This window comes from Zeugodacus cucurbitae, chromosome 3, assembly GCF_028554725.1.
Source record: "Zeugodacus cucurbitae isolate PBARC_wt_2022May chromosome 3, idZeuCucr1.2, whole genome shotgun sequence".
Classification (NCBI taxonomy): Eukaryota; Metazoa; Arthropoda; class Insecta; order Diptera; family Tephritidae; genus Zeugodacus; species Zeugodacus cucurbitae.
The window spans coordinates 58,247,238-58,260,335 of record NC_071668.1 but is presented as its reverse complement, the minus strand read 5'-3'; the positions used below and the strand labels follow the sequence as shown (position 1 = coordinate 58,260,335).

At 34.6% G+C, this 13,098-nt stretch overlaps 2 protein-coding genes across 2 annotated transcripts in view; one reads left to right on the top strand and one right to left on the bottom strand.

Annotated features, from left to right (window-relative positions):
* Positions 1-13,098, bottom strand: part of LOC105219634 (uncharacterized) — a 50,142-nt gene that overhangs the window by 4,289 nt on the left and 32,755 nt on the right. The window lies entirely within an intron of this gene.
* Positions 1,551-1,999, top strand: LOC105220565 (phosphatidylglycerol--prolipoprotein diacylglyceryl transferase-like). Its single transcript, XM_011197012.2, has 2 exons — positions 1,551-1,711; positions 1,779-1,999. Exons 1-2 carry the CDS (start codon positions 1,657-1,659, stop codon positions 1,961-1,963), a joined length of 240 nt encoding a protein of 79 aa, XP_011195314.1. The 5' UTR covers positions 1,551-1,656; the 3' UTR covers positions 1,964-1,999.

Below are 13,098 nucleotides of genomic sequence, written 5' to 3'. Positions count from 1 at the left end.
AAATGCCAAAAATCACAGTATATCTCAAAATGTTGAGTTACAACATTAAAGGTTTTAAGACATAGTATAAAAGAGCTATTTAAGATATTTAAAGCTTTCAATGTAGAAAAAATATCAGCCAAAGATCCCACACTCACTTTATCATTTTATATAGTTGCAGTAGCAAAAAAGAAATCTGAAAAAGTTAGGAAAGGCTAAGTTCGGGTGCAACCGAACATTTTATACTCTCGCAATTTATTGATATCAAGATAACACACAATTTGACCCATATATTCGGCATAAAGTTCACTAGAATAACGAAAATCGTCATATATAGTATATGAGGGCTGAGGTAATTCCTGAACCGATTTCTGTCATTTTCACCACCAAGGTACACTTTATTCAAGACTATACACTCACTTTATTATGCTAAGGTAAATCACATATTAACCGTTTTATAAGGTATAAAGCCCTGAAAAACCTATAAGGTATATGGGAGCTAGGGGAATTTTTGACCCGATTTTAATTCTGAACCATTTTTGGTACATAGACACACTATTAGAAGAAAAATATTTATTCAGAATTTAATTAAAGTATCTGAGAGATTTACCGATATTTTCGGTGAAAAATTGCTCAGGTACCTTGAAAAGTTCTAGTCCGAACTCGACAAGTTTTTCACAAATGATGACACAGCTCAAATAAACTATTTTTGTAAAGTTTTATTCCGTTATCCTCATTGGATCCTAATGTATATATTATAAAGTGAATGAATCAGAATGGAGAATCCAGTTATATGGGAAGTAGGTGTGGCTGTGAACCGATTTCGCACATTTTTCATCCATGTCATCAAGGTGTTAAGATATTATTGAATATGAACAGAATATTTCAGTAATTGATACAACATTCGCTCTTGTGACGTCATCAAAACAAATCATATTTTGGATTTTACCACGAAACCTAAAATGCATACATCAAAAACTTCTTAAATTAATTTCAGCCCTTTTTCTGCATCGACACAGATTCACATAGTGTTATCAGTCGCCACAGCAACAAAAACGCGAAACCCATTTCACATTGTATTTTAGTTTATTTAAATCGCTTTTCATACCATTGACAATGAGAATTGTTTCATCTACGCTGACACATATTAAACAATACTTGTTATAACAAGATGTAAACTATATATTTATTATTTATTATTGTCATTTATTATGTATTAAATGGGTGGTGCGACAAAAATCGCAATAAAATGCAAATAAAAAAAAATGTTTGCAAAAAAGATTGTAGAAAAAATGTTTAAAAAATTAATTGAAATTAAAAAATAAATTTTACGAAAACAAAAAAGTTTTAAAAGGAAATTGCATGAAAAAAATACTTCTTTATTCAAAATATTAATTTTCATTTGTTTTTTTTAATTCAAGTGTATGTTGAAAATTTTCACATTTCGAAAAATTTTGAAAATAATGACCACCCTAATGCGTATGTATATACTTAAACATATGTATACAACTATAAAACAGACAAATATTTAACTTATATAAATGTATTATACACTTCATGAAACAAGCATACATATGAAAAGGAACCGATATAAAAGGTTTCACCACATAACCAACGTCAACAGTTCAAAGTAATTTCACAAAAGTGATACAACCAACAGTCATATTAAAACTAAAAATGAAAGCTATCGTGGTACTTTGCCTTTTAGGATTCGTCTTCGTCGTCTGCAATGGTAAGTAGCAAAATATATATATTAAGCTTAAGTAAAATATGAAATTCAATTGAATTTTCGCTTTTAGCTCAACCAGCTCAAGACGACAGTGTCAGTGACAGTGATGAATCCGTTGATGGCAGCGGTGATGATTCCGTTGAGTCACCTGAGGATGATGAATCTGTTGAGTCACCGGAAGACGAAGAATCGGATGAGCCGGAGAGTGAAAGTGATGAGAGTCCAGAAAGTGTTGAAAATCGCCCACGACAATAAATTTCGCGTTGATTGAATAAAATTTTTGAAAGCGTTTTTCTGTGATTTTTTTTATATTTTTTGGGTGCTAAATATTTGTTCTTAATGGGATAATTTTCATTTTTCGGATAGATATCGATATATAGATAATATTGGATTTATTTTGTCAAAGCGAGATGATAATCCTACCTTAAGAGGTTAGGTGAGTTTCAAAATTTCTAAATTTGAAATTTTTTTTGTTGTCTTATTAAATTGAACAATATGATTAAAATATTCTTCAAAAATATCTTTTCGATCCGTGTAGAATTCTAAGAGATAGACCCTTTGTAAGCTCCGCCCAAGGCCACGTCAGTTTCAATTTTCAACTTTAAACGCCTTTATCTCAAAACTCATTTTTTTAAGTCGTTGGACACGATTCGAAGTTCAAATTTTGCACACATCTTTCAAATAACCTTATCTGGTTAATGAATATAGTTTTTTATACTCTCGCAACAAAGTTGATAAAGAGAGTATAATAGTTTTGTCCACATAACGGTTGTTTGTAAGTCCTAAAACTAAACGAGTTAGATTTAAGGTTATATATAACAAAGTGATCAGGGTGACGAGTAAAGTTCAATTCCGGATGTCTGTCTGTCCGTGCGTGCAAGCTGTAACTTGAGTAAAAATTGAGATATCTTAATTAAACTTGGAACACGTGTTCCTTGCCACGCCCACAAAATGTCGATAACCTAAAACACTTTAAGAGCTATAAATTAAGCTATTGAAGTGAAATTTGGGACAAAAGATTTTTCTAGGAAGGGGCATATTTAGATGTAATTTTTTGGGAAAGTGGGCGTGGCCCCGTCCCTTACTAAGTTTTTATAAAGAAGGCACAGAAGAGCTGCATTCAAACTGGTATAAAAAATTTTAAGTGGGTGTGGCTCCGCCCACTTATGGGTCAAAAACCGTTTCTCCGAAACTACTCGACCAATTTCAACGAAATTCGGTTTGTGATGTTTCCCTTGCATCCCAATTATATGTTGTGAAAATAGGCCAAATCGGTTCACAACCACGCCTACTTCCCATATACCAGAACTTTGAAGTCGATCTGAACCGTTTACATTACAATATATATATAAAGTAAGCACTAGTGAACATATCGGAACAAAAATTTGCAAAAATACTACATTTATAATGTGGCATCGCTCTTCTAAAATTCGTCGAATTCGAATCATAAATTTTCAAGGCCCCATATATCGAACATGAGGATCTCAGTGCTTCAATTTTTTTTTAATCGAAAATATAGGTAAGTCGCTCAGATATTTTGAAGAAATTCTGAGGAAATATCTTTCTTTTGATAATGTCTCCGTGCCTAAAATACGTGAAATCGGGTCATAACTTCACCTAACTCCCATATATGTACCTAATATTCGGGTTTCCAACTTTATACCATATATATGACGAATATGTGGGTCAAATTGTGTGTTATATTAAAAAAATTAAATAAATAAATTGCGAGAGTATAAAATGTTCGGTTATACCCGAACTTAGCCTTCCTTACTTGTTTTTAATTACAAATATTTTTTCAAATATTTGAAATTAATTTTTTTTCCAAGCTTTCAAAATTCAAATTTTAATATTTTCGTTTTTCCTTCGTTCATTAACTAGATTTATCCATATTCTAACGAAATATTTTTCGTTGATTGATTTTAGACGAACCAATAATGAGTTATACTGTCCACGGCAAGAGCTTTTTTTGAGACGTTAAAGGAGATGTAGTACCAATGGCTGAGTATTCGGAATTTTTCAATACAAATTCTTCAATCCTTCTTTTATAATACTTGTTCAAATTTTTTCTTCCATAAATCTTGAATTGCTTTTTTATACTTTTATAAATTTTTTTTCTCAAATATTTTGAAATAATTGGCAACCCATTGAAAAATTTTGTGCTGCGGCAAGCTTTTTTACAATTTTTTATTTGATACCAAAATTTTAGGATTTCATTTATATTTTCATATTTTAACAATTCAGGCATCTTGCTATACAATAATTTGAACAGATAAGTCTTTCAAACGTCTTGTGGTTAGCCTTTCACGCTTGATATATCCATATTGTAGAGTCTCTTTGTCTTATAATTATCAAACTTCTTTATGCTTATATACGATTGTTAATCGGGAACAGCATGACAATCCTATTCAAGACTATTTTTCCTGAGCAATATATTTCGAAACTTAGTCTTTGAACCAGGGAATTTGTCCTTTAAGCCGAAAAGTGTCGTCACTCTCTATTTACGCCAAGAATAATGACGAAAATCATCATAGTCTCATTGGCCACTAAAAACAGGGTCACTCTTCTTCTTGCGTGTACTTTTTCTACTTTAAACAGCCTACAATTATGCTACAAAATAAAGTTCGATGGAAATAAATTAAACACACATACAAATGTAGATATTTTCCGAAATATTTAGAATGGCTTGATGGAGTTAGATTAGATTTCTCTCTCAAACCAGAATTAGCATTATACAAGTTTTTCTACGTATTCAAAAAAAATCTAAGAAAACTATTTAAAGGAAACAAGTAATCTAATTATTTTTGTAAATAAAGATTGCTGTGATTTCTATAACAAATGTCTAGAAGTACCGTCTTAGTAAGAATTTGCTTTGGTCAAGCTTTTTATTACACTTCGATGCCTGCCCTGAATGATTCCAAACTGCCGATGATAATTATGAGAAGCATTCCTTCTTAAGAAATTCTAATGTTTGCTGCGGAGGAGACAAAGAATTTTTTTGTTATCTTGCTTGAAGCCGGTTGTAACATTTTTCTAATAGCTCATGAGATCCCGCGCAGTTGGTTTGATCTTTCTGAAAGTGAGCATAATTTAACTCAAACTACATTAACGCGGATAGATTGCTGTTCGTATCTCAAGTTCAAATTTGAGAATTTATGTCTAGCCTATAGACTAATATTTATAGTTTAAAGAAGTTCATTTTATTGAGAAGATGAAATTATTTACGGTGTTATTCCTTATCGTTTTCGCCGTTATTCTGGTTGATGGTATGTTTCGCTAGTTAAATATTGCTAAGTTCCTTGAATATGAAAAAAAAAATATTGCAGGTCAACGTGGATCTGGACGTCGAGGATCTGGTGGACCTCGTGGACTTCGTGCAGTTGATGGACGACGAGGACCTGGCGGAGGAAGCGTAGGTAGTCCTCGAAGATCTGGTGGTATTTCACAACTTGGTGGACGTTCGCCAATTGGACGATTTCATTCACCTGGTAGTCGCACTGCTAGACGTGGACAACCTGAAAGACTTCAATGAGTTTCTAGACGCAATGGTGGTGGCAGACGTCCACGTTCACCTCGTCACCCACGTTCACCTCGGCGTCCACGTTCACCCTCACGCCCACGCTTACCTCGACGCCCACGCTCATCCTCACGCCCACGTCCACACCCTTCCCAACCATGCCCACAACCCCGTCCAGCCACTGCAGCTCCTTCTGTTGCATCTACAACTGTCGTATTTTCAACCTCTACATCTACTACAATCGCGCCTTCATCTGATGCACCTACTACTGTCGCAGCTTCATCAGATGCCCCATCAAATGCTGAGCCGACAATTGCTCCATAAATTTGTTCCTAGGAGCTTCATTTATTATAAAGAAGTAATCTGAAGTTGTGCTAAATTTAAATTTGTTGAATAAAAATATCCTGGATTCTTAAATAAACTGTTATAGTATATGATCTCAACAGATCAACAGAGAGGAAATTAGAATAGAAGAAAACTTGGAAAGATTTTTATCACAATTAAAGTGATAACACCAAACGGTATAAAACTTACCGTATCGTTGCAAAACCTAATATTAGGTATTTGGTGGAGTTATGACATGATTTTAACTATTTTTGGCATCAAGGCACATTACTAAAAGTTAAAGATTTGAATTTCCATAAAATATCTCAGATATGTACCCACATTTTCGGTAATAAATTATCCACAGACACTGTGCACTTCATGTGCGATATAAAGGACATTGAAAATGTATAGTCCGATTTCGATAAGGCGATCCAGGTATGACCAATGCGGTATTTGTACAAAGGTACAAGTTATTCCGATATCTTCATTGGTTCTCGATTTATATATTTCAAAGTGAAAGCATCAGACTGAATTCAAAAATGAGTTATTTGGAAAGCAAACGTTTCTATCCATAAAATCAAAGTGTCATGAAAATGTTATGTACCAAATTTCATTGAAATCAGTTGAATGGTTTCTAAGGGGCCATCCATAAATTACGTCACACGAATTTAAGGACTTTTTAACACCTCCCGCCCTCCTTGTCACAAGTTGTCACATTTTGAACTAACCCCCTGCCCTAACGTGACGTCACCAATTTTCCAATTTTATGGATTTATCATAAAATAAAAAAACAGGTTATTCTATTTATTCAAATATTTATTGAATAATCTTTAATAAAATCAACATTTAGTTAAATATTAAAGTACAGAGACAACGAATGACTAGTCAAGAAATAGATACTTAATTATGCTGCTACGTGATCGGCGTGTTACAGAGTAGCCAGTCGTCTAGCACCCAGGAGCGCAGCAGAGCGGGAAACGATATTGCCCTAAATTTTGAAATGTGATGTCACAAAGCTTTTGACCCCTCCCTGGATGGCCCCTAAGGTTTGATTTTTGGCCCAAATCTTTTCGTTTAGTTTTAATAGTTTTTAACATAACCATTGTATATGGGGTGGGTGTGTTTATTATCAATTTGTTCCCATTTTCATGATATATGATAGTTCACTAACTGGCATGTTATTATACTCTCGCAACAAAAGATGCTAAAGATAGTATTATAGTTTTGTTCACCTAACGGTTGTTTGTAACACCTTAAACTAAAAGAGTTAGATATAGAGTCATATATACCAAAGTGATCAGGGTGACGAGTAGATTTGAAATCCGGATGTCTGTCCGTCTGTGCAAGCTGTAACTTGAGTAAAAATTAAGATATCTTGACGAAACTTGGCAGAATCGAAAATGGGCAGAATCGGACAATTGCCACGCCCACAAAATGGCAAAAACCAAAAACACATATAGTGTCATAACTAAGCCATAAATGAAGTTATAAAAGTAAAATTTGGAATAAATGATCGCACTAGGAGGGGGCATATTTGGATGTAATTTTTTTGGGGAAGTGGGCGTGGCCCCGCCCATAAATCAGTTATTTGTATTTAACTCGCAAACTAATAAAGCTATATAAACCAAACTTTCTGCAGTCGGTTCTCTTACATACCCCACCACACACCATGAAAATAGTTGAAATCGGCTAATAACCACGCCCACCTCCCATACAAAGGTTAGGTTGAAAATTACTAAAAGTGGGTTAACTAACTAACGAAAATCGTCCTCCCCTAAATTTTGCAGAAGAAATAGCAGAAGGGAGCTGTACTCAGATTTTTTTACAAAATGGAAAATGGGCGTGGCATCGCCCACTTATGGGTCAAAAACCATATCTCAGGAACTACTCAACCGATTCGAATGAAATTCGGTATATAATATTTTCTTGACGCCCTGATAACACGGAAAAAAATGGGCGAAATCGGTTCACAGCCGCTACTACTTTCCTTATAACTCAATTTTGAAATCCATCTTATTCCTTCAATTTATAATGTAAACATAAGGAACCAATGAAGATAACGGAATAAAACTTTACATAATTAGTGCATATCATCTCTGGCTTCACTTGTGAAAAAATTGTCGAAAATGGACCATAACTTTTCAAGGCCCCTGATATCGAACATGTTGAACTCAGCGCCTAAGGATAAATTTTAACCGAAAATATGGATAAATCTCTCAGATATCTCAATTTAATTCAGAGGAAATTGTTTTATTCTAATAGTGTGTCTCTGTTCCAGAAATTATTAAAATCGGGTCATGACATTTCCATATACCTCATTGTAGGTTTTCCAAAAGTATCTTCTCCTAGCTCCCATATACCTAATTATAGGTTTTTCAAAAATACGGTGAGCTTTATTCCACATATATGTATTGGTTAAATTTCTTCAATAAATTGCAAGAGTATAAAATATTCGGTTGCACCCGAACTTAGCCTTTCCTTACTTGTTTTTGTTCAGTATTGTTTGGCATTTCATCATGGAGAGACTTACGCCTGAACAATTTGATTAATTGATTAATTTTATAGCGAAAATTCATATTCTGTAAAGTATTCATTTCCTACACATCGTTGATCAGGTAATTTCACATTTTCCGCCGGTCGATTGACCACCAAGATCGTGTCCGCCGATCATATTTACATATTTTCCTGTGGGGATATGTAAAGTCTAAAGTGTATGCGGACAATCCCGCTTCAGACATCACTCGTGTCATTCGGCAGTTATCAGCCGAAATGGTCGAACGAGTCAGCGAAAATTGAACTCAACGGAACATATTTTCTTTTCATTACTTTTCGTAACTAATTGATAATGATTAGGAAACAAGATCTAAAGCATTTGTAAAATACCATTATATTTCTTACTGGCCATGTCAAGAAAAATATTAAAGATCTGCATTACCGTTCGGAGAAAAAAATCTAGGCACTAATAATCATAAAGGTGCAACATTTTGTTCAGTAACTTTCTCTTATAGTGACTATTCACGACCTCCTTACAAAACCGTCGTAACAGTTCTGCATAATTGTCGTCAGAGTTTCATTTCATTTAGAAATTGCATACCAAGAGTTCAAGGCATCATAACTTAATTTAATGTTGGGGAAGGAAACAGCACAAACAACTTATCCAAATATAGTTGTGTCTGGATAATTTTTATTATTATATAATAATATTTATTATATTTTCGTTTAGAAAAAAAGTCATTATTTACACAAATGTTCCTTGTCATTTAATTGACGGCCATAAACACAATGCATTTTTATTTGGGGATAATCGAGGGATATAGTGGGGCTGATAACTTGTTAAGGCGGACTTTTCGCCCATTCTATTTAACAAATGGTTTCATTGGTACTTTTAAATGATAATGAGAAAATTTTGGTCAGTTTGCGTTGATAATAGAACCCTAGACCTTGGAAATGCTAGAAAAACATTTCACTGACTTTATATTCTTGATACTTTGGTCCTTGAAGTCATGTCATAGAACTACTTGTTTACTAACAGCTTCATCTTCAATTCGGCATACAAAAAGTGTAATTACTCTAGAAATCTTAATTGTGCAAGGCTTCTGGTTAATACAAGTTGTTTTCGCATTATGTCTATTAGACCGGAAGATCGTACGTACATATCGCATGTCTAGTCTATCTGCAGTCAGAAATTACCCTGTTTGTTTACGTATGTGAAATAAATTCGGTACTTTTTAGATTGCACTTATATTATTTTTATATAATTCTATAAAAAAATTGTATTTGCATTTGGTTTAAAAATAGAAATTAATATAAATATGTAAATACTTCAAGTGTTTGTTGAAACTTGGTAGAAGTGGCACTATGCTATATAAGACTTAAGAAGCCACTTTGCAATCAGCAATTTAGCAAAGTTCATTTAATTGAGAAGATGAAATTCTTTACGGTATTATTCCTTATCGTTATCGCGGTCGCCCTGGTTAATGGTATGTTGCGTTAGTTATAGATTTCGGACTTATTTTTATATATAAAAAAAATTTCAGGCCAACGAGGATTTGGACGTCGAGGACCTGGTGGAAGAAGCGTAGGAGGTCCTAGAAGATCTGGTGGTCCTCCAAGAAGTGGCGGACGTCTACCAATAGGTCGATCTCAATTTCCAGGAGCACGTCTAGGACCCGGAAGAGGTCAGGGTGCTCGACCTTGCCAACCACGACCGCAGCCACGTCCAACCACTGCATCTCCTATTGCTTCACCTACAACTGCTGCACCTACTACTTCCGCCCCTACAACCACTGCATAAAATACGGTTGGAAGTGTTCTTATAAAGCAATATTATAATATCTGAAAGCCAAATAAATTCAAATTGAAAGAGTTTCTATAAAAAATATGTCTTAATCCGGTTTAAAAAATGGTCAGGAAATGATAAGGTGAAATGAAATTAACATTTATATTACAAAAGTATTTAACCACTGTAAGGTTGATCTCCCCTATAGTGGATATAATTAGAGAATATCATCTACGAATACTAAACGTTTTTTCGCTTTTTAGTTCATTGTTCAGTGTGATCCAATGTAGAGGAAACAAAATATTTCTTTGCGAGGTACCGGTGGTAATATGTTGGGCAAATTTAACATTTTATATATCTTGATATTTACTTAAAAGATGATAACATTAGTCAACGTCAGTGAAACCCGCTAGGATGTATACTTATTTGTTTAAGAATCTTTGGATTGTATAATCTTGGTGTCTGCCTTGTTGATATAGTCTAAAAATTCTTCATATCAAATACAGGTGTAGTTTGTTGACCAGAGTAATCGTAAGTAGAGTAGGCAAAACGCATCCTTAGGGGCGTGCCACAGGCTATGATGGGTATTTTTTCCACTTTCCTTCTTGAATTTCCAATAGGTTCTGATTAATATCGAATGGAATTGTAATGCGATATCATCGATATATCAAGGGTGATCCATTTCGCGGTTCTCTATTTTTTAAAGAAACAAGTAAGGAAGGGCTAAGTTCGGGTGTAACCGAACATTTTATACTCTCGCAATTTATTTATTTAACTTTATTTATATTATATAATACACAATTTGACCCACATATTCGTCATATATATTGTATAAAGTCCATTGAAAGTTGGAAACCATAATATTAAGTTAGAAGCACCGAGGTCCTCGTGTTCGATATATGGGGCCATAAAAACCTATGGTCCGATTTCGGCGATTTTTAGAATGGGGCTGCCACACTATAAACATAGTATTTGTGCAAAGTTCTGCACCGATATCTTCACTAGTGCTTACTTTATATATTGTAAAGTAAGCATTCAGATAGCCTTCAAAGTTCTGGTATATAGGAAGTAGGCGCGGTTGTGAAGCCATTTGGCCTATTTTCACAACATATCATTGTGATATAAAGAAACTATTACAAACCAGGCTTCATTGAAATCGGTCGAGTAGTTCCTGAGATATGGTTTTTGACCCATAAGTGGACGACACCGCGCCCATTTTCTTTTTGTAAAAAAATCTGAGTGCAGCTTTCACCTACCACTTTTTATGTGAAATTTAATGTTTCTGATTTTTTTCGTTAGTGAGTTAACCTACTTTTAGTAATTTTCAACCTATCCTTTGTATGGGAGGTGGGCGTGGTTATTATCCGATTTCTTTCATTTTTGGACTGTATTAGGAAGTGGCTAAAAAAACGACTGCAGAAAGTTTGGTTTATATAGCTCTATTGGTTTGCGAGATATGTACAAAAAACTTATTTGGGGGCGGGGCCACGCCCACTTCCCCAAAACAAATACATCCAAATATGCCCCCTCCTAGTGCTATCCTTCATACCAAATTTTACTTCCATAGCTTTATGTATGGCTTAGTTATGGCACTTTATGTGTTTTCGTTTTCGCCATTTTGTGGGCGTGGCAGTGGTCCGATTTTGCTCATTTTCGAAAGCAACCTTCCTATGGTGCCAAGAAATGAGTGTGCCAAGTTTCATCAAGTTACAGCTTGCACAGATGGACAAAGACATTCAGATTTGAACTCCACTCTTCACCCTGATCACTTTGGTATATATAACCCTATATCTAACTCGTTTAGTTTTAATAATAACTATAATACTCTCTTTAGCGACTTTGTTGCGAGAGTATAAAAACACAGAAAATTCAGTTTTACATATTGCGGAATGTTTATTGCGATTTGATAGAACATTCTTTGGCATTTATTTTTTAAAGATTGTCTCTTTCAAATATTGTCCACGGCTACATCTCAGATGGTCCAACCGTTTAGTTCATTTTTAAAAATTTCGACTGATAAATGGTGAATGACATGATGTTTTCTTCTAAAGCCTGAATCGAATTGGAATTGACGCATAGACTTTAGATTTTACATAAATCCCAAGAGGGATTTTGGTGGCCAATTGACCGGCCCAAAACGTGAAATTTTCTGTTTACGGAACTGTTCTCTCTATTAATCCATTGATTGATGCGTTGTGTGGGAAGCGGTGCCGTCTTGTTGAAATCAAATTTCAACGACATCGCGAATAGGAACCGATGATTCCACCGACCCACAAACCACACCAAACCGTTGTTTTTTGATGAAATGACTCTTGAATCTCTTCAGGTTGCTCTTCCACCCAAATGCGGCAACTTTATTTGTTTATACACCCATTGAGCCAGAAATGGGCCTCGAATAGGGACCGATGATTCCACCAACTCACAAACCACACCAAACCGTTGTTTTTTTGATGAAATGACTCTTGAATCTCTTCCGGTTGCTCTTCCACCCAAATGCGGCAACTTTATTTGTTTATACACCCATTGAGCCAGAAATGGGCCTCATCGTTGAACAGAATTTGGCAGCAGATTATTCCTGTGGCTTTTCAAGAGTCCATACAGCGGCGTCGATTGAGAAGGTTGAGCGCCTTCAGTTTTTCACTTCACTGAAGTTGCCGAGTTAAATAAATAGATATCAATCTAGCATTGAATAAAAGTACACTCTGCAACTTCAATGTGTTTGAAACGCCACACTGGATGCTTTTCATTATAGACTAGTCCTTGATAAATGGCGACTTAAAATCATTCAAAAAAATTCTCACAGAACCTTCAACAAAGTTGAATAGTGGAAAATATTTGGAATATCAAACCGCATTTCGAAAACATTAGTACAAAACTCGAACAAGTAAATAGCGAAAGATGAAAAGAAAGGGCAGTTTAATACACATTTTTCACATGTTATTACAACCTTTAAGACTATATCTCCAAAATGATGGCCTAATGATTACCTTAACGCCCCTTAAATGGGAACGTGATCTTCATTCTGAAATCGTAGAAAGAAGACAACTTTGATCTTCAAACAAACAAGTAGATATTTGTTTTGACTGGCAAGATGATGTCAAGAACGCTAATACCTATGCAGTGATGTCGCCTAAGATTCCATTTTAGCTAGCAAGTTTGAAAGAGATAAGTAGACACTGAAGATAAAATCGAATCGAAAAGTTTTTTTTATAGCTTTAATACATCTATTGCTTTATAAAAATTGACAAATCCAACCATACTTTACGG

Coding starts and splice junctions, on each gene's coding strand:
- LOC105220565 (XM_011197012.2), top strand. CDS start 1,657: ATGAAAGCTATCGTGGTACTTTGCCTTTTAGGATTCGTCTTCGTCGTC. Junction 1,712..1,778: donor CGTCTTCGTCGTCTGCAATG/GTAAGTAGCAAA, acceptor TTTCGCTTTTAG/CTCAACCAGCTCAAGACGAC.